Source organism: Ovis aries, chromosome 13, assembly GCF_016772045.2.
Source record: "Ovis aries strain OAR_USU_Benz2616 breed Rambouillet chromosome 13, ARS-UI_Ramb_v3.0, whole genome shotgun sequence".
Taxonomy (NCBI): domain Eukaryota; kingdom Metazoa; phylum Chordata; class Mammalia; order Artiodactyla; family Bovidae; genus Ovis; species Ovis aries.
The window spans coordinates 39,411,480-39,434,324 of NC_056066.1; the positions used below are offsets into that span (position 1 = coordinate 39,411,480).

The window sequence follows — 22,845 nt, forward strand, 5'->3', positions numbered from 1 at the left end:
TTTCATTGAAATGCTGCCATTCTTATATATTAAGCTAAATTCTTTCATACAGATGAGTCCACTTCTGGACTTGCTACCCTGTTATTTGATCCTTTTTTTTTTTTTCTGTTTCTGGATTCTGCCACACTCTTTTAATTACTATGGTGTTAGTCTCCATCTTTGATGTGCAGTTTTCTTAGCTATTCTTTTACTTTTCCAAATGAATTACCATGTCTAATTCCATTAAAAAATCATTTAGGGAGTTTAACTGAATTTTTGAGTTGAACTTTTAGGTAAGTTTCAAACATTTATAAAATTGAACATTACCACTTATATCTCTGTGTGCTGTCTTCTGTTCAGTGGTTTTCTTCTGGTAGGTCTCTGCACAGAGCTTGCACATTTACTTTTAGGCTTATTTTAGTATTGTTTATAGTTTTGTTGCTATTGCAAGTACAATCTTTTTGTTATATTTTCTAACTTAAAAAATATTTGTAGATAGGGAAAATAGTGGTTTTTGTAAGTTGTTCTTATCCTGAATTCTTTTTGTTTAAATATGTTTTAGTAGGTTATTCTTATATTTCTAGGCAGATGATTATCAGCTGCAAATAACAACTGCTTTTTTCTTTCCTTTCCAGTAGTTACACTTCCTATTTATTTTTCTTGTTTTATTGAATTTCCTAGAATCACTGGTATAATATTAAATCGTAGTGGACATAGGTGTCACTATTATCTTACTCTTAACATTCATGAAGAAGAGACGATGAACAAGTGATTTTTTTGAAGAGAAACTAAGCAAGGACTTTGGAGGCTAGTTCAATATTCCACAGATTGGAGTCAAATACCATTGATGTACCTTCTCATTATAATTTTCATTCCCTCAGAAAAATTAAACTGAAGTGTCCCCAGTGAATATGGACATGCCCCCACTTTACATAGTGACACGTCTCCGAAATGGTTGGCGTGGGGGCTCACCTAGCAGACCCTCCCGTGGCTAACATCACGCGTTTACATCTTTGGACTGCCATTATCTTAAACTTTGGGTAAAAAAAGCATTTTTAGTTTATGTTATAACCGAGACCGTCCATAAAGAGGAAATGGGTTATCTCTCCCAGCTTAGGATGGTAACTTTTTTTTTTAATTGGAGTGTAACTGCTTTATAGTGTGGTGTTGGTTTCTGCTGTACAATAATGTGAATCAGCTATGTATATATCCCCTCTCTCGAGCCTCCCTCTCACCCCTCGAGGTCGACACAGAGCAAGCCAGGCTCCCTGTGCTAACAGCAGCTCCCCACCAGCTGCTGATTTCACACATGGCAGTGCCGCTCCCAGTTCCTCCCCGCCTCCCTGCCCCCCACTCTGTTCGCATGCCCATTCTCTTGGTCTGTGTCTCTATTCCTGCCCTGCAAATAAGTTCTTCTGTACCATCTTTTTTTCTAGATTCCACATCTATGTGTTACTGTATGATATTTGTTTTTCTCTTGCTGACTTACTTCACTCTGAATGACAGACTCTAAGTCCATCCACATCACTACAAATGACCCAGTCTTGTTCCTTTTATGGCTGAGTAACATTTCATAGGAAGGTAATGTAATGGAAGAAGAAAAATGACCAAATATCTTTTAGAAGAATGAATCACTAAATTCCATCCCCGAATGGAAGGCAGATGATTCAAGAGCATTTGAAACCCCTGCAGCTCCCTCTTCTTTGGGGTTTCCCCATCTTTCTTCGTGGTAGATCACATGTCTGTGTCACATGAGTCGCTGAGCAGCCGCTGGGGTGAGGTCAAGTCTCACCTGCCCTGAGACAGGGCTCATGAGCAGACCCAACTGGTTTCACTGCTTCTTCACTTTGAAAAGTAAGCAAGCCCATTAAAAAACCTGATCTTTAAAGAGTCACTTGATATTTTACCTTGCTGGGTTAAACCTGCTGAATAATCAAAGCCAGTTGGCTTGTGTTAATAGAACCCATGTTATAAAAGAATATTCCAAATTGACCATGCCTGAAAGGTAGCCATCTGGTGACAGTGGTCATGAGGGGAGGCGAAATGACCCTGACCTTGGGGCCCTGAGCTGGCTGTGTTCCAGCTCACACACCACTGTGTCTTCCTGGTATCTGAGCACCTCAGAACAAGACACATCTTCCCCTGTGAATCCTCAGCACCTGGCATGGTGCTTGGCACGTAGGGATGGACATCAGATGGACGTATGACTGTCCGTCTGTCTGTCTGTAAAGTAGTAAACTACACTCAGCTCACTTCCTCTGCAGTTCCTCCCAGTTAAGATTCTAATGGTCTCCTAGTTGCCAAATCCATCATGGTTTTGGCCTATGCTTTTCATTTACTCTTCCATTCAGTAAAGGGCTTCCCAGGTAGCTCAGTGGTAAAGAATCCACCTGCCAATGCAGGAGATATAGGAGATGTGGGTTTGATCCCTTGGTTGGGAAGATCCCCACGGAGAAAGAAATGGCAACCCACTCCAGTGTTCTTGCCTGGAGAATCCCATGGACAGAGGAGCCTGGCAGGCTACAGTTCACAGTGTCATGAAGAGTCGGACATGCCTAAGCACACACGCATGCATGCATTCATTCAATAAACATGTATTAAGTGCCTGGTGTGTGCTGTGTTCTGCAGGTAGAGTTATGAATAAGACTGAAAAAAGCCAGCCTTTCTGGATTTTATATTCTAGAGGAGGGCAGGCCGCATGCAAGTGCATAAATATGGAAATAAGACCTTTTCTAGTGGTGTGAAGGGCTAGGAAACAACTTCAAGAAGCAAAGTGTGATAAAGCAGCTCCAGAGGAGTCGAGGTGGCCTGGGCCAACGCTGAGACACAGCCAGGCCTGCCAGATGTGGGGGGAGAGGAGTCCAGCCGGAGGGCACCGTGGGCACAGAGGTCCTCGACGGGGAGAGGTCTTGGAACGTCCGGGGACCAAAGCTGCAGCAGAGTGAGCGGAGGTCAGGGCCACTGCATCACGTGGCTCTCTCTGGGCCTGGGCTGAGATGGCTCTTTCCACAAAGCAAAGGCAGTGACCTGCCGAATTGTGCTTTGAAAGCTCACTGCAGCTGCCATGGAGAATGGATAATAGCAGCTATTAGGAGGCTCCTCCAGTTTTCCCATGTGAAAGATAGTGGGTTGGACCAGATGGGTGCAGAGTCAAATGGCTGGATTTGGGATGTTTTAGCATCAGGGTGTGCACGATGTGCTCTAAGCTCCAGTGAAACACCCAACTGCTCACTTGACTCTCAGACTTACCTGACCAGAACTTAGTATCTTCTACCTCTGTCATGGGCACTGCTGGAGCCTCCTCTTTCCCACCCCCACACTACCAGTCCAGGGTCCCTATCTAACACCACCCCCCACCCCTGCCATGTAAATGTGGCCTTGTAACTCACAGCTACAAAGAAGTCAATCCTAAAGGAAATCAGTCCTGAATATTCATTGGAAGGACTGACACTGAAGCTGAAGTTCCAATACTTTGGCCCCCTGATGCGAAGAGCCCACTCATTGGAAAAGACCCCGACGCTTGGAAAGACTGAGTGCAGGAGGAGAAGGAAGCGACAGAGGATGGGATGGTTGAATGACATCACCAACTCAATGGACATGAGTTTGAGCAAGTTACGGGAGACAGTGAAGGACAGGGAAGCCTGGAGTGCCACCATCCATCTGTGGGGTCACGAAGAGTCAGGCTTAGCGACTGAACAACAACAACTCACAGCTGCCCCCTTGAGGTAATGGGCAGGGAGCCACCTTGCCCAGGAGCTTCCCCTCTGCCTGGTCCTGGGGAGCCCGCGGCCTCCTGAAGCCCTGCCTCAAGGTCTAGCCAACCCTGGGCCACACTTCACATCCAGAGCCCCCACTAGGCCCAGACTCCAGTTCAGATCTCTTCCCACTCAGCTCCCAGAGAAAAGGGCCAAGAGAGTCCTCATGTTTCCACGTCCAGAAGATGTGGTTCAGAAAGGAGCACAGGACGTGGGGTTTGGTCGTGCTTGCAGAGTGGAGCAGTGGTCAGCTGTGTTGATTCCACAGAGGGGCTGTGGCAAGCTGGTGGCTGAACTGGGCTTTGATCAGAGCTGCTTCGGAGCAGGAAGTGGAAATAGCTCAGGAGGGAGCTTATGACCTGAGAACTGCAGATGCTGCAGAGACCAGTTGGGAGAAGTCTCCTGTGAAGTGGAGAGAGAACTGGGGAATACTTGGCAGGCAGAGTGCAGAGGGATTTGTCGAAGAGGGGAGGATGTGAGTCTCATCTGTAGTGAATAAAAGATGCAGGAGAGAGAGGCCAGGGACAGAGCTGGACAGCTTTCTATCCTAACAGCCACCGGGGCAGGGTCCTGGGAGAAAAGCAGGACTTGGGTGAGAGGACAAAGCAGCTCTTGCTCACTCCTGTTTTTTCAATACAGCAAGGTCATCAGCTGAGATCAAAGAAAAGCAGGAAGGGGTGCTGGATGTTGAAGGAAAGAGACAAAGTCATCTCAGAGACCAGAAACGTGAATTCGCTTGCACAGTGTCTGGATTGCCAGGCAACACTGAGTGCCTGTTAGATTCTGTGAGGATGAACAGGTGTGAGAGCCGATCTGGCAGCAAGGTCACGCGGGTTCTTTCCATCTATATTCTGCTCCTTGGGTGCAGGAGGAAAGCAGGCAGACAGCTGGGTGGCATGGAGGCTGAGAGGAGGAGGCAGCTGAGGGTCTTTACAGAGGAGGGTCCTACAGCTTCCTCCCTAGGGATTGCCTCTGTAGCCTCCTTCTCCATCTCAGTGACTTGGGTCCATTCTGAGAAAGTGAAAAATGAAATGGTCCTAGAAGTCAGCAGCGAGGCGGTGACTCCCAGCGTTCACAGGATACAGCTGTGATCAGAGCAGGACCCCCTGTGATCAGACAGGACAGGGAGGGGACACAACGATAAGGACCATGGGACAGCCCTCTTCTACAAACACGAGTGACCAGGGAATGCTCTGCGTGCATGCTCAGTTGCTTCAGTTGTGTCTGACTCTTTGTGATCCCATGGACTGTAGCCCACCAGGCTCCTCTGTCCATGGGATTTCCCGGGTAAGAATCCTGGAGTGGGTTGCCATGCCCTTTTCCAGGGGATCTTTACCCCTGAGCCACCGGAAAGCCCCGGGATGCTTATGGCCCTGTGTTAATCCTCCGTCCTCCTAAATGGAAACTATCTTGTCGTCCAACTGCCTGCCACTAACAGGGGACCTGCCACACTTCACCTCTACCCTTCACCTCTACCCTTTGTGAAACCACACACCCAGGCCCACATGCTGGTTGGTACTCAACCCCTCCCAGCTCCGTCTTATCTCGACCCCCCTACTCCCCTCATTCACACCCCCAGCCCCCACCCACAGCAGCAGCACAGTCGCCCTCTGCTTTCCCCCTGGGCCCCTGGACCTGTGCCTGGTAGGCCACAATTCACTCTACTGTACTTGGGGTCACTGGTTATAATGCTTTGCCCCCCTCCTCCCTCCACGTCCCTACCCTGCCAGCCTCCACGAGATGCCGGTGTTCCCCAGCTTCTCATCAACCCTCTCACCATCCCTTCCTCGTGTCTCTATCATCGCTTCCAATCTGGGACGGCTCCTCAGCCCTTTGCTGTCATGAGCCTTCTCTCATGAAACACATAGACTGGTATTTTGTAGAATGCCTGCCCCTCTGGGTCTGTCTGATGGCTCCTCTTGATTCCCTGCAGGCTGTGCCTTCTTGCAGGAATGGCAGGGGTGATACTGCCTCCCTCTCCAAGCATCTCAGCAGGAGGGACACAAGGCAGATTTGTCCTCTCACTCGTGTGAGTTCTCACTGTTCAGTTCAGTGGCTCAGTCATGTCTGACTCTTTGCGACCCTGTGGACTGCAGCACGCCAGGCCTTCTTGTCTGTCACCAACTCCCGGAACTTACTCAAACTCGTGTCCATCAAGTCAGTGATGCCATCCAACCATCTCATCCTCTGTTGTCCCCTTCTCCTCTGCCTTCAGTCTTTCCCAGCATCAGGGTCTTTTCTAATGAGTCGGTTCTTCGCATCAGGTGGCCAAAGGATTGGAGCTTCCGCTTTAGCATCAGTCCTTCTAATGAATGTTCAGGACTGATTTCCTTTAGGATCAACTGGTTGGATCTCCTTGCTGTCCAAGGGACTCTCAAGAGTCCTCTCCAACACCACAGTTCAAAAGTATCAGTTCTTCGGTGCTCAGCTTTCCTCACAGTCCAGCTCTCACATCCATACATGACTACTGGAAAAACCATAGCTTTGACTAGACGGACCTTTGTTGGCGAAGTAATGCCACTGCTTTCTAATATACTGTCTAGGTTGGGCATAGCTTTTCTTCCAAGGAGCAAGTATCTTTTAATTCCATGGCTGCAGTCACCATCTGCAGTGATTTTGGAGCCTGAGGAAATAAAGTCTCTCACTGTTTCCATTGCTTCCCCACCTACCTGCCATGAAGTGATGGGCCCGGATGGGATCTCAGCAGGAGGCGCGTGAGGAAGATCTGTCCTCTCACTTGTGTTGTTACCTGTGGTCCCTGGTAAAGTGACACATGTGCAGGCTTTTCTATTTTTACCTTCATCATCAACTCGTGATACTTTAAGACTATAAATATCCTCCTTTCCAGTTATTTTAGCCTTCTTAAACAATTCTTGCCCGAAAGGATTGTTACTGTCTTCTTTGCCAAAGGTTGATTTTTGTCTAACTCCATAATTCCTTCTGTATTTATTACTTAGCCATCGACTCTAAGGAAAGGGTATCGCTTCTCCTCTATTTATTCACTTATCTATCTCAGCAGGCACTTATGGATTCTCACGTACATGGTCATCTCTGTTCCTCTCATTAACGTAGTTTGGGGAGATACGATAATTGGATGGCATCGTCGACACAGTGGATATGAGTTTGAGCAAACTCTGGGAGATAGTGAAGGGCAGGGCAGCCAGGCATCCTGTAGTTCATGAGGTGGCAAAGAGTCAGACGCAACTTAGCGACCGAACCACAACAACAGGGAGATAAGAACTGGGAGTATGTTGGTTGAATTTTAGTTCTCTGTTTTTGGGAACTAAAAACCTGAAAGCATAAAAGTGACAAAGAAAGGGAAGAAACAGCATGTCGTTTGGCATCATCTCAATAAAAGCTCTAGTTTAAAAAAATGTGAAAAATTTTTTTGTTATGAAAGGGAATCATTTTAAACATGTACCGATCACAATTATTACAAACATAGACTGAATGGGTTGGATGTATTCTGCACCAGAGAGTGATATTTATCCTAAGCAGTCCTTTAAAATTTAAAGAGCAGTTCGTTTAACCAAAAGACTCACGAGGCAGCAAAATACCTTGTTTTCCAGGGTTTCCTGGCTCCTGTGGCCTTAGTCTCACAAAACGTAATTCCACTGGTTCCTTTGTTCCACCCTCCTCGGACTTGCTGGCGGGGGCCGGGGTGGGGGGCAGGGTATGTGTGCATATATACACTTTTTTTTCCTTTCCCTACAGAAAATAGATAGGAAATGGCCACGGCTGTGAGCATGGCTGAGTGAGTGGCTGAGTGGCCTGATGCTAGCCTGTGCTCTCTGCAGCCTAATTAAAGGAAAATGGTTGTGCTTTCTATGAAGAGAGATGCAGAATGAGAAGAGGGTGCACAGGAAGGGGAGCTGAGTGCTAAGAGCCTGCCTTTCTCCACCAAATTAAATGCTAACCTCGCCTCCTCCTCTGAGTCCTGAATTTATATAACAAATCAATGTACATAGCTGGACAACTTCCAGGGCACTAGACTTCTCGTCCAGATTCTATTAATGCAGCCCCTAAGCAACCAGCAACGTGCAGGAAGCACCGCAGATGAACTGAGAGGGCAGGTACGTGGAGCCGCAAGTCAGCCAGCTCCCTGGGCTCTCACCTCGGCCCGCTCCCCACGGCCGCCAAAGGTCTGGGCAGGCACTGTCCCAGCTTCAGTGGGAATGTAAAGGTCAGCTTAAATAGGAACAAAATTCTTAGCTGTATAAAAATCATGCTGCTTCCTCGAGAAGACTGTTTGCTTTGGTGAGTCAGACACAAAAGAGCAGGTCAGAAGAAAACCTGGTCTCATTGGGCACTAAGGGGCCGGTATCCTTATCCCCCGGGGCTTCCTCTCTGCCTCTGCACAGATCCAACCAACAGCTAGGTTAACCATTTGGACTGACTGGCTCACTCTTCATAATAAACAAGGGAGAAAAAAAAAAAGGAACGCCATGCAAAACACTTTTGATTGAACTTCCATCAACTCAGACCAAAATAAGCAGTCGAGGTCACGGTTTATTTATCCCCACCTGACTCTCCAGGGTACAACACAACTTCACAGAGTCTCATCATAAAGTCCATTTTAACTTGATTGCAGCTAAAATGAATTGCTGCTCTAAAACTGCAGCCAGTTACTTCACTGGTGCTCCAGTGGTTACGAAGAGTCCACCTGCCAATGCAGGGGGGTGTGGGTTCGATCCCTGGTCGGGGAAGATCCCACATACCTCGGGGGAGCTAAGCCTGTGCACCAGAGCTACTGAGCCTGTGTGCTATACAGCCTGTGCTCCCCAACGAGGGAAGCCACCAAAATGAGAAGCCTGCACACCGCGACTAGAGGGGCCCCTGCTCATCACGAGGAGAGAAAGCCCACACGCAGCAACAAAGACTCAGCACAGCCATAAGTAAAAAAATAAACATAAAATAAAAACTCATTGTTGAAAAAAAATAAAACTGCAGCTGAATGAATTCACGTAGACACCCTGGAGTGGAGCAAAAGCAGTCCCCAAGAAGAACTGTGGAGTTAGGCCAAAGACAGACTTTCAATTGAACGGCAAACAAAGAATGTTTAATCATTTATTTGGTCTCTAACTCACACCAGAAAGGATCTGAAGCTGTTTACACAAGTATATATGATAGGATAATTAAGAACAACAACAGCAGCAATAATAATAACACCACTAAGAAGAACACACTACGCAGTGTGGTCTGTGGTGGCCTAAATGAGAAGGAAATTCAAAGAAGAGGGGATATATGTATATGTATAGCGGATTCACTTTGCTGTACAGCAGAAACTGATACAACATTAAACAACTATACTCCAGTGAAAATTTTTAAAAAAAGAACACAATACACATGGGGCCCTCCCCACACTGGGCCAGGCACACAGCCGGACCTCTTTCCTGCAGGGTCTCCGAGAATTCTGATAGTCATTCTTTGCAGTAAGGATGATCAGTATCCCCATTTTACAGCTATGAAGACTGAGGCTGGGAGGTTAAAGCAACCCAGCTCAAGAGGACATCGGCTAACAAGTGGCAGAGTGGGGACAAAGAGAAAGGTTGCCATAAATGGGTGAGTACAGGCAGGTCAGCAACGCAAAGCTGAGTCCAGGTGGAGGGATGGCACCTTCCACAGCACAGGTGTGCCAGCAGTGAACACGCACACTTGGCTTGGGCTTTCTTCCAGGACAAAGCAAGAAGGGAAATGTTTATCGGTGGTGAGAGGTGCAAGATGCCCAAGAGAAACATTTTCCGTTTTCTGAGATGAAGCCATTTTTCCTGGCCTAAGTGTCCAGGATTCATAAAGAGCAAACTGCCAGCAGACAGGTTTTTCAGAGAATCATGTAGGAATAGTATTTCTGGAAACAAAGACTCCGGAGGTGGGGGGTCGGGGTGTAGGGGGTCAGGGTTGGGGGCAGGCAGGCGGCACTCCATCCTCAGCACCATCCAGGTACCGACCCTCACCCAGGACCAGTGTGTCTAGCGCTCCGTGTTCTCCGGGACTCATGCTTGAGAGAGGGAACACGGCCTCCTGGCAGTGCGGCTCAGGACCGAATGTGTGTCCACTCACAGGAGACACATCACACAGGTTCTGGTACCTCCAGCAAACAGCAGCCTCTCTCCCAGCGCCTCTGCTACCAGGTATGCCTGGCGTGCCCAGCTCTTGAGGTGCCCAGCAAAGGCAGTGTCAGCTTCTGGTTCCTGGCATACCTGGGTGACCAGATGAACACCCACTTTGTGAAGCCATGAGCCAATCAGCAGGGAGAGACAAGTTGCTTACCAGCTATTCAGAAGAACAGAATTTTGTTTTTACTGCCGGGGCACTGAGAGGCATATTTCCTTAGAGGAGTAAACATCCATTACCTGGTGATGCCAGTTCCAGATTTTGACAATAACACCATAGCCGAACTATATTCAGGGGAGGCTTGGTTTTCTGTCATACAGATCTTAGGCAGGTTGACAGTTACAACTGATTATCAAATAACTGGGCTTCCCTGGTGGCTCAGATGGTAAAGAATCTGCCTGCAATGCAGAAGACATGGGTTCGATCCCTGGGTTGGGGAGATCCCCTGGAGAAGGGAATGGCAACCCACTCCAGTATTCATACCAGGAGAATTCCATGGACAGAGGAGCCCGGTGGGCTATAGTCCACAGGGTCACAAAGAGTCGGACATGACTGAGGAACTAACATGTTAAATAACTAGGTCATTTTGCTTTCAAAATCCTTCATCTTATCTTTCTAAATATGCCTCGAAGCAATAAATGAACTATTGATAGCGATTCTGGCAAACTCAAGTCAGACAGGAAATAGTCACATCAAACTTCCACTTCAGTGTTTGCGGTTTTTAGTCACAGTGTGTCATGAGCTGCATCTGCTCCTATAATATATGGCATCCGAGTAAATCCACCGCCCCAGAAACGTGTAATTTAATTTCCAAGCAAACCTACGGCTAACTGGAAATGCTTATTTGTTCCTATTCTTATTTTTTTTTTAACTGTATTGAAATGTACGAATCCAGCTTCTTTTATGGGCAGAATAAAAACGAGCAGAATGCACCCTCACAATGGGAACACAAATTGTTCTCTCCTCTCCTCTGCATTTGAGCCAGCTCGGGCCAGATGGGGACAGGGAAGACACCAGGTTCTCCCATGGGCTTAGAGGTGACTGTCATATACAGAAAATTGTGTGTGTGTGTGTTTCCAGAATGTTAATTTGGGGACAGATTTGAATCTAGCGAAAGACATGATTTCATTCTGGGAACTTCAGTTTACCACACTCTCCCAATTTTCATAGACTTAACTTTTCACTTTCATACATTGGAGAAGGAAATGGCAACCCACTCCAGTGTTCTTGCCTGGAGAATCCCAGGGACGGGGGAGCCTCATGGGCTGCTGTCTATGGGGTCGCACAGAGTCGGACACAACTGAAGCGACTTAGCAGCAGCAGCAGCAGCAGCAGCAGCAGCAGCAGCAGCAGCAGCAGCAGCAGCAACAGCAACGTTAAGACAAGGTTTTTAAGCAGATGCTATGGAGTTTATTGTGTATCATAGCGGACAACATCCTTTCTCTCTTTGCTCTTCAGAGTCCTGATTTATAGGGCGTTATTTTGTACCTAAAATAGATGACAATGATTCCCAGGCTCTCCTGCAGTCAAGGAAGCCATTTGACCAAGCTCTGGGCAGTAAGATATAAACAGAAGTACTATGTGAGATTTCTAGGAATGCTTTCTAAAATAAAGAAGACGGACCCTCATTTTTCCTTTTTCCATCCAAGAACATGTCTATGATGACTGGAACTCAGAAGTCATTTTGCTCCATGAGGTCAAGGGCCCTATGGTTGCTGCTGTGATCTGATTTCTAAGGAAACATCATGTCAGCCCTGAACACCTCACCTAGACTTTCTTTATATGAAAAAAGTACAGTTATGCCTTTTTAAAGCCAGGATTAATTTGAATATTTTTATAACTGCAAACAAACTTCATCTGCCTAATGCAGGGGATACTAGGGAAACTGGGGTGATTCAGAAAGTTGCTAGAAAGACTCAGGAAATGATTTGTGCAGTTGTTTAGAGCTGAAACTGTCAGATCAAGCAGAATAATGATTAAGACGCAGTTCAGCCACTTGTTAGCTGTGTGACACTAGGTCACTTAACCTCTCCGAATCTATTTCCTCACCTGTAAAATGAGCCAGCAAGCCCCGCTTTAGAGGACTGGATTCACAGTGGCAGGAGATAATGCACAGGAACTGTTCAGCACAGTGTCTGTGAGTTTGTGTCCCCAAATGAGGTGCCTCCACCATCGAGTAAGAAAAAAACAGCATCCCTGGCAGCAGGCAAGGTGCTTTAGGCAATAGAGGCACATGTGACTAAAGAGGGAGTCATTTCAATAAGAATAAGACAAGAAGTGTAAGGTTCATGTCAGACCCGTGCTTTCACAGGCATGCTTGCTTAGAACAAGACAGTGGACATTCTTTCTGTTTAAAAAAAAAAAAAAAAGGGCAAATCAATCCAAGGGTCATTTTTGAAAAAATGAATAATTCAGACTATGTGAAAACTGATGGGTTTCCTAGAGGCTGAAGTTTGGCAAACACTTGCCTAAGAGGAGGGGACGTGGAAATGCAGTGACCGGAAGGATGCAGATGGCTCACTTGGCTCTCCGTCCCAACCCCGGTATCCCCCCCACACCCCCACACATCTACCACAGTGTGTGCCCTTTGGGGCCGGGGACCAGTGCTTCACCTTTCCAGGTCACGCCTGGCCCCGGGGTTGTCTGTGTGCACTTCCTTCCTTCTGTGTGTGGAGTGTCCATGAGAGGGCCGAGGCAGCCCCCAGCACCCCCAACCTCCTTGTAGAAGGAGAATTATCTGTCCCCACCCTGAGTCTAAGGTGCTGTCCACACAGGAAAGGGACAGCACCTTAGAGAACATCAGGAGATGTTCCATGAGAACGTCACACTCCCGGGAAGGCCTGTGGGCCCCCTGACCCCCCAGGAGAAAAGGCAACGCTTAAGTGAGTTTCTGGCTCAAATAAACTTCTGGATGTGAGTGAGTAGCAGCTGGGAACCCTCTTATCAGGTCCCAAAGCAAAAATTGACTATTATCACACTAAGATAAAATTAGAATGCTTTTCATTTAAAAAAAAAAGGGGGGGGGAGGGATCTTGGAGAGAGAAGTGTACTTCTTCTCTGCCCGCTCCCTCCTTTTTGCAGTGGTATGTAGTTGGGCATTTCCAGGTGGGCCTTGCTCTTCTGCAGCTCTCCTTCCCTACTACTGATGAAGGGCCCCGGCCTTGGGGCTGAGTCCACTGAGTCCGTCTTTTCCCCTTGCCAGTGGCCGGGCTGGTTACCAGGTTCCCACCCCGTTGATGTGACTGTGTCGATCCATGAGGTTGAATGACCAGATGAGGCTGAGCTCTGGAGAAGTCTGATCAATTCCTTAATGATTGGACCACATCGACCAGAATGGTTAATTCAGTTCCACGGGCTGACCTTTCCTGGGCCTTCTGGGAAAAAGTGGATCATTTGCAAAAGCGATGGAGAATTTAAGTCTCCCCGCAATAAACCAGGACAACTGTTTGCAAAGTGAACAGAGACTGTCATGTGCTCTGTTTGGGCCCTGGAGAATTTGTGTAAGGTTTTTTGCACAGATGCTTGAAAATGCATTTAGTGATGTGGGAACCCCAATCTGCATAGCCAATTAGAAGCCGTGGTATAGCCCTGCTCTTACCCAGCAGGGTCTCCTGAAGACTTTGAGGCCACCAACCATGAAGGTGACTCAGTAGTCCTGTTAGTCTTCCCTTTTTGATTGTAAATTGGGAAAGAAGTTGCTATATTTTATTTCTTTGAACTTTAAAAATTATTTCTTTTATTTGGTTGCACCGAGTCTTAGCTGTGGCATGCGAGATGGTTAACTTGTGGCATATGGCATCTGGTTCCCTGACCAGTGATCAAACCTGGGCCCTCTGCATTGGGAGCTTGGAGCCTTAGCCAGTGGACCATCAGGGAAGTCCCTCTATTTTTAAAAAATTCACATTGTTCTTGGAAGTATACATTTCCCCAAAGCCTAGCACTAACGCCATAGCTCTTGGGGTCATTAATGCAGACGGCACCCCGACTCCAGCCAGCCTTGGCAAGGATTCCCAGAAGCCCCTCCCCTTTCTACGGAGAAGGAAAGAAACTGAAGCACAAAAGTCATTCAGTTGGGGAGGAAAACTAGATTTACAAGTTCATAAAATAAAATTTCTTTCTAACATCCTGATATCAAAAGATGATCGTTTGACTCAATGTCCTCTTCCTTTGAGGTTAAATTCAAAGTTTTTCTGATTTTTAGAGCAAAGGCTGCCGCCATATTTCTAGGCTGGTTTTGAGGACTCCCCGGGGGTCTGTGCCTCTCTAAATGCCCGCTCTCACCCACCCTAAACGGGGTCACTGCACCAAGTGCAGAAGCGCTCTGCGGAGGGGGTGAGGGGAGAAGCAGTCCCAGGTGTCCTCACCCGCTTCTTCAGTGCCCCTGAGGGCCAGCCTGTGCTGCACACCATGGGGCACGCTGCCCACCTTGCATTAGAGGTCAAGACACACCCTGGGGCACTTTCCTGCAACGTCAGGAGTGCTCCATGCACTGAAGTGGGTGGAAACCTCAATCCCTGAGTCAGCTCCACAGAGAAGCTGTATGTGGACTTGAGCGTGGATGGCACCGGAGGAGGTGAAGACGTGGATATGGGTCCTCGGGGCTGCCCACAGGCAGGAGGGCCGAGGTGGGAGATGTCTTGAGGGAGTCTGAGACCCTCCCCTCAGGGAGAAGACAGCAGAGCAGTGGGCAGTGTGAGCTCAGCTTTGAAGCTGGGAGAAGTCTGAACTGGACGCGGCCCCCCAGGAGGTGCCCTGACTCTGCCACCTCCAGTCAGCACCCCCCAGCCCACAGCTGGAGCCCCCACCTTGGGTGAAGGGAGGATGCCTAGGAGCCCCACAGCCCGCAGTTGGTTGGGAAAGGCAGTGGGTTGTGGCTTTTCCAGAACTCTAGTTCCCCTGTGACTGTGACGGGTGCCGCCTGCCACGACAGTTAAGACAACATGCCCACACGCTCCGTGGTGACGCCCAGCTCCCTGGCGTGGGTGCTAGCACTTTGTCACCTCCTTGTAAGTGGCACCACTGAAGCTGCAGTCAAACTGAGAAGGAGCTGTCAATGACAGCTGGTTGGTTTAGTTTTAAACTAGACGAACCCTGGGAACACGGGCAGCCAACAGCTGGTTGCAGAGATTATCACCTTCTGAACAAGATCCTCAAGTGCTTGACCCCAAGAGGCAGTGGTACGAAACTGAAAGGACAGCAACTTCGGTCTCCTGAGTCTGCAAACTGCTGGGCGGGTTGTCAGGAGCATAGCGGTTGTTGAATTGCCAGGTCCCACTGCTGCTGGAGGCCATCTGAGGGGCCGTGAGCTCCAAAGCAGCAGCAGGAAACCTGCAGGAATCTCAGCTTCCTCTTCCACCCCGAGTCTCCATGCAGACCAGCTTGATCCCTTTCAGAGGGTTAAGGCTCCCTAGGCCTCTGTGCTCAGCCTCACGGATGGAAGTGACGGAGACCTGGGCATTAGATGACGGGCCTTCGGGTGAGGTGGAAGGCTGCATTCATTCTAAGAGAAGTGGGTTTCCCAAGAGTCCACTCTTGGAAGCAAATGACAAAGGGTCCAAGAGGTAACACAGAAGCTGGGGGGATGAGGGTGCCGAGTGGGGATGCACCCAAGTGGCACCTGGGCAGTTGAAGTAGAGCTGTGCTGACACCAGGAAGGTAGCTTCTCCAGTACTCTTGCCTGGAAAATCCCATGGACGGAGGAGGGAGGAGCCTGGAAGGCTGCAGTCCATGGGGTCGCTGAGGGTCGGACACGACTGAGCGACTTCACTTTCACTTTTCACTTTCATGCATTGGAGAAGGAAATGGCAACCCACTCCAGTGTTCTTGCCTGGAGAATCCCAGGGATGGGGGAGCCTGATGGGCTGCCGTCTATGGGGTCGCACAGAGTCGGACACGACTGAAGCGACTTAGCAGCAGCAGCAGCAGCAGACACCAGGAAGGTAGCTTCTTCTGTGCAGCAGAAGGCTGTGGCTGCAAACCCCGAAACCAAGTGGCTAGGAACTCTGATGCTACCATGGAAATGCATACGGGGCGAGGAGGTGACATCTCAGCTATGCGGGAAAGGTGGCAACAAACTTAAAAGCACCCATTCGATTCTAACCCAGGCATTTTAGGGGCTTCCCTGATGGCTCAGTGGCAAAGAACCCACCTGCCAATGCAGGAGATATAAGAGACCTGGGTTCAATCCCTGGGTCAGGAAGATCCCCTGGAGGTGAGCATGGCGACCCACTCCAGTATTCTTGCCTGGAGAACCTCATGGGCAGAGGAGCCTGATGGGTTACAGTCCATGGGGGTCACAGAGTCAGACACAACTGAAATGACTTAGCACACACGCATAGTAGTTTTGAGATTTGTGAGTTTACGATTCCCTGAAGCTTTTCTAGAAGCTGCTGAGACCTAAGAGGGAGGAACCATCCTGGCAAAGCTGTGCTTGAGTGTACGCACTTGGGCATCACTGATGCTTTGGTCCATGAAGCAACCATCTGAGATGTGTCAAAGCATCACCCAGCTGAGCTGATAGCTACCCAGGTAGCCGGCTCCACATCAGTGCCTTTGCTCCAGGAATCAGACAGGTGTTGGATGTCAGCCTGAGTTTGTGGGGGCCCAGAACTCCAGGCAGAACCTCCATTGACTCCATTCATTCAGGATTCAGAGGCCTTGAGTCAGTCACAGCACTGAGCAGGTTTGCATGAGTGCCCTCTGGAACCCCTGGCCCTCCCTCTGCACCCCAGGGCTCAGGCTGACCGCCCTTTGAGCCTGGGCTCACCCACAGCTCTCCCCCTGTCCCTGTGAGGCTTGCTCCTTTGCATGACTGCCCATCTTGGGACACTTTGCAGAGTTTTGCCACCTACTTATTGAGTAGAACTTTATATTAATGAAAGACTCATCAGGTCTAGGCAGTGTGGAGTGTATACCACACTGTGTGCAATTTGCACTTGCGTGCCAAGTTGCTTCAGTCGTGTCGGAATCTATGCGACCAGCTTGCCAGGCTCTTCTGTCCGTGGGATTCTCAGCAAGAGTACTGCAGTGGGTTGCTGTGCTGTCCTCCAGGTGATCTTCCTGACTCAGGGATCAAACCTGTGTCTCTTATGTCTAACCTGCATTGGCAGGTGGGTTCTTAACCACTAGGGCTGCATTCATTGTTCCTTCCTTAGTTCCGTGAACATCCGTGAGACGCCTGTTGCACACGGGTACTGAGCTAGGTGGCCGTGGATCAATTACATAGCACAGCTGAGTGGACCCCTGCCTCCAGGAGCATCCTTCCCGCCCATCACCTTCCTGAGCTCAGCTCCTGCCCCCATCCCACTCTGCTTATCTCCACCCACCTCCTTGAGGGCTGGGCACACGCCTGCCTCCTGGTCTTTGCACCTGCTGTTCCTGGAAGCTTCTTTCCCCTGAGTCCCAGGTGGCTCACTCCCTGTCCCTCGGGCTTGCTGGCTAAGTCACTGTCTTAGGAGCGAGCCTTGCTCTGATGTCTCCCACCCTCACTTGATTTATGTATCCTCCTAAGCAGTTTTCCCTTGCATGTTGAACATGGACCTATTTATCGGTTGGATATAAGCTCCTCAGTAGCAGGGATATTTGTCTGTGTTGGTCCCTGCTGTTTCCCGAGTACCCAGAACAGTGCTGGGCACAGAATGGGCATGGAGTCAATATTAGTGGAATTCATAGTTGGATGAATATATGACCTGAACCACAAAGTAGGTGGGTTAGCATGGAATTAGGTCATATTCTGGACAAGCAAACAGGTGATAGGTCCCAAGCAGTGTAGCTGAGAGCCAGGCTGGTCCTACACGGGCTTGACACTGCCCTGGTCCTTTAGTGCCGTGGTGTCCCTGGGCTCATTATGTCCTTCCCAAGAATTAATGTCAAGTTGCAGATAAGAGGGACTTCCCTGGTGGTTCCATGGTTTAAAATCCGCCTTGCAATGTAGGGGGTGTGGGTGCAACCCATGGTTGGGGAACGAAGATTCCACATGCTGCAGGGCAAACTCACCTACAGAGTGAGGGTCCACGCGCTGCAATGAAGGATCCCCCATGACGCAACACAGCTCTCCCACGCAGCAGCCAAGCCCCGATGCAGCCAAATAAACATTTTTTTTTTTAAATATCAGAAAAAAACAGAAAGTGCTCATCTGCATGTAGGCACCAGTTTCTCTTCCCCTGGGCACACACCTGATGTCCACTAACTGTCCCAGGAATGCCAGCGGAGCCCAGGTCACCCCAGTGGGCCTGCCTGACCCTGAAGACGTTTCCTATTCTGAGACACTGAGCATGAAGAGTAAGTAAGAGTTCAAATACCAGTAGAGGTTCTTGGTTCTTCCAAAGAATGCGGCAAACCTGCGACAATCCCCTGTGAATAAAGGATGGCCATGCTGACCCCCACGCAAGAAAGCATTTGTTCAGATAGTTTTTCAGGGCCAAGTTAGCAAAGAGGGCCGCCAGCGGAACCACTCTCAGAAGAGAGATTCAATTAGGCGTCTGTGCAGTTGCACGAAGGCCGTGTCGCAACACCGAGGTGGCCTGTTTTTCTGGTCATTATTAATCCAGAAACCGTAATGATGAACAACATTTGTGTTATTGTCTCCCCAAATTTAATTTGTTTATGCAGCAGTTCAGTTAATCCTGCAATCTGTTTTTCTCAAACGGGGGCAGATAATAGAGACACCGTTCTTTACAAGTCTTCAGGCTTTTAAATTCTGATAAAATCAGGATTCTTCACTGGGTCTTGCCCTGGCTCCGAACTAAACCACTTAAAATGTAATTATGGAAGCCGGCCTTACATCAGGGACATCCATTTACAAAATTGATTGGCCATGCTGTTCCGCGAGGCATTTCGTGAGCAAACGATTACAAAAGAGCCAGAACTGTAATTTATAAAGGCAAAAAAAAAAAAAAAAGCAGGTAAATACTTTATTAGTGGTAATGAGAGGGTTTCCAACTAACTGAACCTTTTTCTTCCCTCGTCAGCTACTTCACAGAGCCGTGGTGCATGGCCCTCTTTCACGATCGTTTTATTGATCTCCGGAAAGCGTTACACCAAATCTTATCCTCCAAGGAGGTAAGCGTGATTAATGGATATGTGAGTTATTCCTTGCAAATTAGGAGTTACAAGCTGTTGATCATTTAGACTTTTCCCTACATTCTCACGTTATGGTTTCACTTTGAAAACCAACTGTCCTTCACTTAAACAAACTGTGGAGTTGGTAAACATAGATGGTGATATATTTCAGGGCAAGTGGGTTATTTGAATCTCTGACGCGAGGCAGGTTTCTTTTCCTCTTTTACAAGTACCTGTACTTTCATTCCCAGCTGACAGTGAGGGCTGAAAGCAGGTGGTGGGCTGTACCGCCTGGTCCCCCAGTATGAAGTCTGCGTTCGTATGGTTTCTGTCCACATCTGCCAGCTGACTGTTAACCATTTGTGTGCACATGTTGTTCTAAAGGTGTCAAGGGAAGTCAACAGGTGTCCAGATGCACTCCTCTTATGTTTTATTTACTTACTTAGTTTTTCGCAAATGTTGGTGTCTTTTTTTAAAATTCACTTTGGCCGTGTTGTGTGGCATATGGGATCTTAGTTCCCCCACCAGGGATCGAACCCATGCACTCCGCAGTGGAAGCAGAGAATCTTAACCACTAGAGAGTCAGGGAAGTCCCTAAACACGCTCCTTTTAAAACTGAAACTTCTTTCTCCAAGCAATTCGTGATTAGCTGCAAGTGAGGCTGCGTACTGCACAGACTCTGTACTTGGCAAGAAATTTGACTCTGCCATGTAAATAGTAAAATATTTATGAAACTTGATTTTTTTTTCAACACCTGTAGTCCTTACCAGAGTTGTGGGGAATTTACATGTGCAGTCAAGTATCCATTCTAGATGCTTCATTGGTTTACTCAGACAAGGGCTGGGGCTTGGCTGAGTGGTCTGACTGTCTAAAGAGCAGGTCCTGTGTCTCTGTGTCACCTCCTCTTGGGTCCCCAGGGTGTAGGCTGCCAACGCAGGAGACGGTAGTTCTATCCCTGGGTCAGGAAGACTCCCTGGAGAAGGAAATGGCAACCCACTCCACTATTCTTGCCTGGAAAATCCCATGGACAGAGGAGCCTGGCAGGCTACAGTCCATAGGGTCGCAAAAGAGTCGGACATGACTTAGCGACTAAACAACAAAAACCAAAATGAGAAAAGAATCTGAAAAAGAATATCTATATATCAAACTGATTCACTTTGCTGTACACCTGGAACTAACACAGCATTATAAACCAACTATACTCCAATATAAAGTAAAAAACTTAAACACCAAAGTGCCAAGTTTAAAAGTTTAAAAAGATTGTTAAGACAGGACTGCTATGCAAAGTGACCTACAGAGTGTGTACAAGCCTGTAAAGATCCCCATTTCTTTTTTTAGAAATGGAAAGGCCAGTCCTAAAGTTCATATGGAAATGCAAAAGACTCAAAATTAAATTTGAGAAACTTTTAAAAAGTTGATGGACACACACTTTGCAATTTCAAAACTTAATACAAATCAGTGGTAACCAAGGTAGTATGGTACTTATATAAGAACAGACATAGAGATCAACGGAGTAAAATTAAGGGCCAAAGTAAACCCAATGTTAACATCATTAATCAGGGAAATGCAAAAACCAGGGTCACGATGAGATATCACTTCACATCTACTAGGATGGCTACAATTTAAAAAAAAAGAGGAAATGAGTGTTGGCAAGGATGTGGCAAAATTGAAACTCTCACACATTGCTAGTGGGAATGTAAAAATACTATGCAATTGCTATGAAGAAATGGTTTGATGGCTCCTAAAAACTTATAAACAGAATGACTGTATGTCCTAGCCACTGCACTCCTAGGTATATACCCCCAAAGAACTGAAAATCAGTATTCAAACAAATGCTTGTATATGAAGGTTCATGGCATCACTATTCAGAATTACAAAACAGAAGGAAGAACCCAAATGTCCATCACGGGACCTGTGGATAAACACACGTGGTCTCTGTGTATGATGGAACGTACTCTGCCATAAAAGAAATGAAGTGCTGATACATTCTAACAAGTGGATAAACCTCAAAACACTGAGTTAACTGAAAGGAGCCAGGCACACGAGATCATGTGTTCCCTGGGGGGCACTGTGAGGTGAGCTGCTCACAGATGAACATGTTGGGGGGGTAGCTAGTCACCCTGAGAAAGGGCACACAGGAGAGGCAAATGCACAAAAAATGAGTTTACAGTTTGTGACTTTACACCATTACCCCAATGTTGGGCTTCCCTGGTAGCTCAGTTGGTAAAGAATCCACCTGCAATTCAGGAGACCCTGGTTCGATTCCTGGGTTGGGAAGATGCCCTGGAGAAGGGAAAGGCTACCCACTCCAGTATTCTGGCCTGGAGAATTCCATGGACTGTATAGTCCATGGGGTCTCAAAGAGTCGGACACGACTGAGCAACTTTACTTGACTTCACTTTTTCACCCCAAAGTTAGAACAGCATCCTACAGCATGAGCCCCAAGTCTCCTCTAATTTTTGTGTATTCATTATATTTGATATCTGGAAAATTAAGGAAAAAAGAGCCAACCTCAGCTCTACGTGCTCGGGCACTCAAATGTCTCAGCGCCTCTAATATTTACTTCTGGGTATCACTTGCCATTCTTTCTCTCTCCCATCTTTGTTGATCTGATTTGGGGTCCTGGCCTCGCACAGACGGTTCTTCCAAGTGATGTGTGTATAATCCCCACACCTGGCAGTGTCTCACTTATATAACTAAGTGATAAGTACTGCATGTCTCCATATAGTTTGAATCTATTTTTCTACCTATAAGTTCTTACTATTGATAAATTAATGATCCAATAGAACTCTGCAAGTTATCCACTTTTTTTGCTGTTAAAAATAAAAAAGAATTGTTGGAAGGTCAAATAAACACATCATCAAAGCCCATCTTCCTTTAGGGTAATTTGCAATTCCTGGAGTATTCAGAAAGCACACAGCTCAAATCTCAGCGAAGTGCTTTTTCTTTTGGCTTTACTGCCCCTACAGTATGTGGGATCTTAGACCCCCACTAGGGAAACCCATGCCCCCTGCATTGGAAGCCCTGAGTCTTAACCACTGAATTGCCAGAGAAGTCCCTTTTAAAGTTATTTTTATTTTATGAATGAAGTGCTTTATTCAACAATCCTCCTATAGACGGGCAGATAGGTGATGAAGCAAGTATGGTAACCACAGAAACCAGATAGTGTGTATCTGAGTGCCAAGTTCATCACTCTGTCAACTTGCCTCTACGTCTGAATCCTTTTATAATAAAATGTTGGGGAAATCTCTACTATGTTATAAATATGCACAGTGTGTGATTCTCAACTGCAAATAACTTTATTCTCTCTGAGCCCCACACCTTTAAAGATAGCAATAAAATTTGCCTTTACTAAGAATTTAGTATAGGTTTAAAAAAATCCCATTGTTTGGGAACTATAAAGTAAACCATCTAGGAGTTTTCAACTAAAAATGTTTAATCACCACCTTTCTTATTTTTAAAACAAGCCTGATCTACAGATTATTTTTATCTGAAATTAACAGCTTAAAATTACTATGCTTGCTGAACTCTAAGACATTATGGTATGAGAACTAAGCCAGTCACAAAAAGAGAACTAGTGTTTGATTCCATTTACATGAAATGTCTAAAGTCAAATCATAGAGAAAGCAGAAGGGTGGGGACCTCCTTGGTGGTCCAGTGGCTAAGACTCTGTGTTCACAATATAGGGGGCTTGGGTTTGATCCCTGGTCAGGGATCTAGATCCCACATGCTGCAGCTAAGAGTTTGCATGCCTCAACAAAAGACCCTGGGATGGGCAGTAAATGGTTAGGAGTGACAACTTGGGAGAATGAGAAGGGAATGGCAACCCACTCTGGTAAGGGAGAGCTAACTTAATTATTCTAGGGCTTCCCAGGTGGCGCTAGTGGTTAAAAAAAAAAAAAAAAAAAAGCCAATGCAGGAGCTATAAGAGCCGCGG

General features: G+C 47.3%; 1 protein-coding gene across 1 annotated transcript in view; it reads left to right on the forward strand.

Moving 5' to 3' along the window:
* Positions 1 to 22,845, forward strand: part of CFAP61 (cilia and flagella associated protein 61) — a 250,124-nt gene that overhangs the window by 226,445 nt on the left and 834 nt on the right. The window contains exon 26 of the mRNA XM_060397508.1: positions 18,818 to 18,908. Coding sequence (XP_060253491.1) covers positions 18,818 to 18,908 — 91 coding nt within the window. The remainder of the gene's footprint in view (positions 1 to 18,817; positions 18,909 to 22,845) is intronic.